At 37.2% G+C, this 1822-nt stretch overlaps 1 protein-coding gene across 1 annotated transcript; it reads left to right on the forward strand.

The window, feature by feature from the left end:
• Positions 1-440: 440 nt before the first annotated feature.
• On the forward strand, positions 441-1388 carry LOC142730623 (olfactory receptor 52N2-like). Its single transcript, XM_075849375.1, has one exon. The coding sequence runs from the start codon at positions 447-449 to the stop codon at positions 1386-1388; it is 942 nt and encodes a 313-aa protein (XP_075705490.1). The 5' UTR covers positions 441-446.
• The last annotated feature ends 434 nt before the right edge of the window (positions 1389-1822 follow it).

Here is a 1822-nt window from a genome sequence, read left to right on the forward strand (position 1 = left end):
CAGGTGTTGGAAGGACTTAGGTGGGGTGGGGGCATTAAAAAAGTGAGAAGGGGAATGAATAAAGTGGTGGAGTGGTAGAATGGAGGGGTGGTAGTTATTGGGCCATAGAGGAGGGTGATCGTCTAGCAAAAAAAATGAGGGCGTCTATTACTTTTGCAGTTTCTCACTAAAATTTGGCAAAAATTATTGATGTGAAGAAGCGCTGTAGGGGTTAATGTTAACATCAATGGGATCTGAGCTGCCGACTAACATTCTCTTATATTGACCCAGATTGGACCCGACTATTGGTTGAAGCAAAGAAAAACTTTTATTTTTCATCATTTTTAGTAACTTGTCATTAAATCAGATTTTATTTTCAAATCGATGGGAAAAAAAGTTGATATTTGTTTTGGAGATTCTACCCAATGTCTGATTTGGATGATAACACATTAATATTGGGCTTAATCATGGTGTCCACCAACATCTCCGGCGTTTACTCAAGTGTTTTTATCCTGGAGGGAATCCCGGACCTGGAGTCTTCTCATGTGTGGCTATCGATCCCTCTCTTTGTCGTGTACGTCTTAGCCATATCTGGGAACCTCCTGATGCTGCTCCTCATTATGATGGAACCACGGCTCCACAATCCCATGTATTATTTCCTCTGGACTTTGTCCCTCACTGATCTGGTTCTGTCGAGCTCCATTACCCTGAAAATGCTCTGCATCTTCTGGTTCAATCACAAGGAGATCCCTCTCTTATCCTGCCTTGTGCAGATGTTCTTCATCCACTGTTTCACCTCACTAGAGTCTGGAGTCCTCCTGGCCATGGCCTTTGATAGATACATGGCTATCTGTAATCCTCTTCAATATGTTAGTGCATTAACCAACACATTAATAGGGAAAATAGTCATGGCCCTGGTCATAAGAGGAACCATCATAGTGACCCCATGTCCATGGATGGCCAGTAGACTACCATACTGCCACAGCCACCATATCCCGCACTCCTACTGTGACCACATGGCGGTTGTGAAGTTGGCCTGTACAGACACCACCATCAACAGTGCCTATGGCTTGACCGTCGTCTTGATAGTCATTGTGTTTGATGTATCATGCATTGCCGTGTCATATGTTTTTATACTGAGGGCAGTTTTGAGACTTTCCTCTAAGAACGCCAAGAATAAAGCCTTCGAAACGTGTACGTCCCACATTTGTATCATCCTCATGTTCTACACCCTGGGACTGTTTTCCTTTCTGACTCATAGGATAGGTCATATAGCTCCATACATCCATGTTATCCTGTCCAATCTCTACCTGCTCATCCCACCAACTCTAAACCCCGTCATCTATCGTGTGAAGAACAAGGAGATCCGATCTGCAGCTCTCCATCTGTTGCAGGTTAGGATTTTATAAAATATATATGGATCCAGGTTAGATCCGGGAATATTATCTGTCCTGACAGTGATATTGAATAAGAACTTAATTGCACCCTCTGATGAGCTGTAAATGTCTGAAATCTTGTGGAATTTCACATAAATTTCCAATTTGTTATCGTTTTGAGGAACTTATCTTTTCAATGGACTTTTAAATTATTATTATTATTATTATTATTATTATTATTATTATTGATACATTTAAATTATTACTTAAAGTACGTAAAAAAGTAAAACTATAACCACAAATGATAATTATTATTATTATTATTATTATTTTATTATTATTATTATTTTATTATTATTTTATTACTATTATTATTATTATTATTATTTTATTATTATTTTATTATTATTATTATTATTATTATTATTATTATTTTATTACTACTATTATTATTATTATTATTATTA

Source organism: Rhinoderma darwinii, unplaced genomic scaffold (assembly GCF_050947455.1).
Source record: "Rhinoderma darwinii isolate aRhiDar2 unplaced genomic scaffold, aRhiDar2.hap1 Scaffold_783, whole genome shotgun sequence".
NCBI classification, from domain to species: Eukaryota; Metazoa; Chordata; class Amphibia; order Anura; family Rhinodermatidae; genus Rhinoderma; species Rhinoderma darwinii.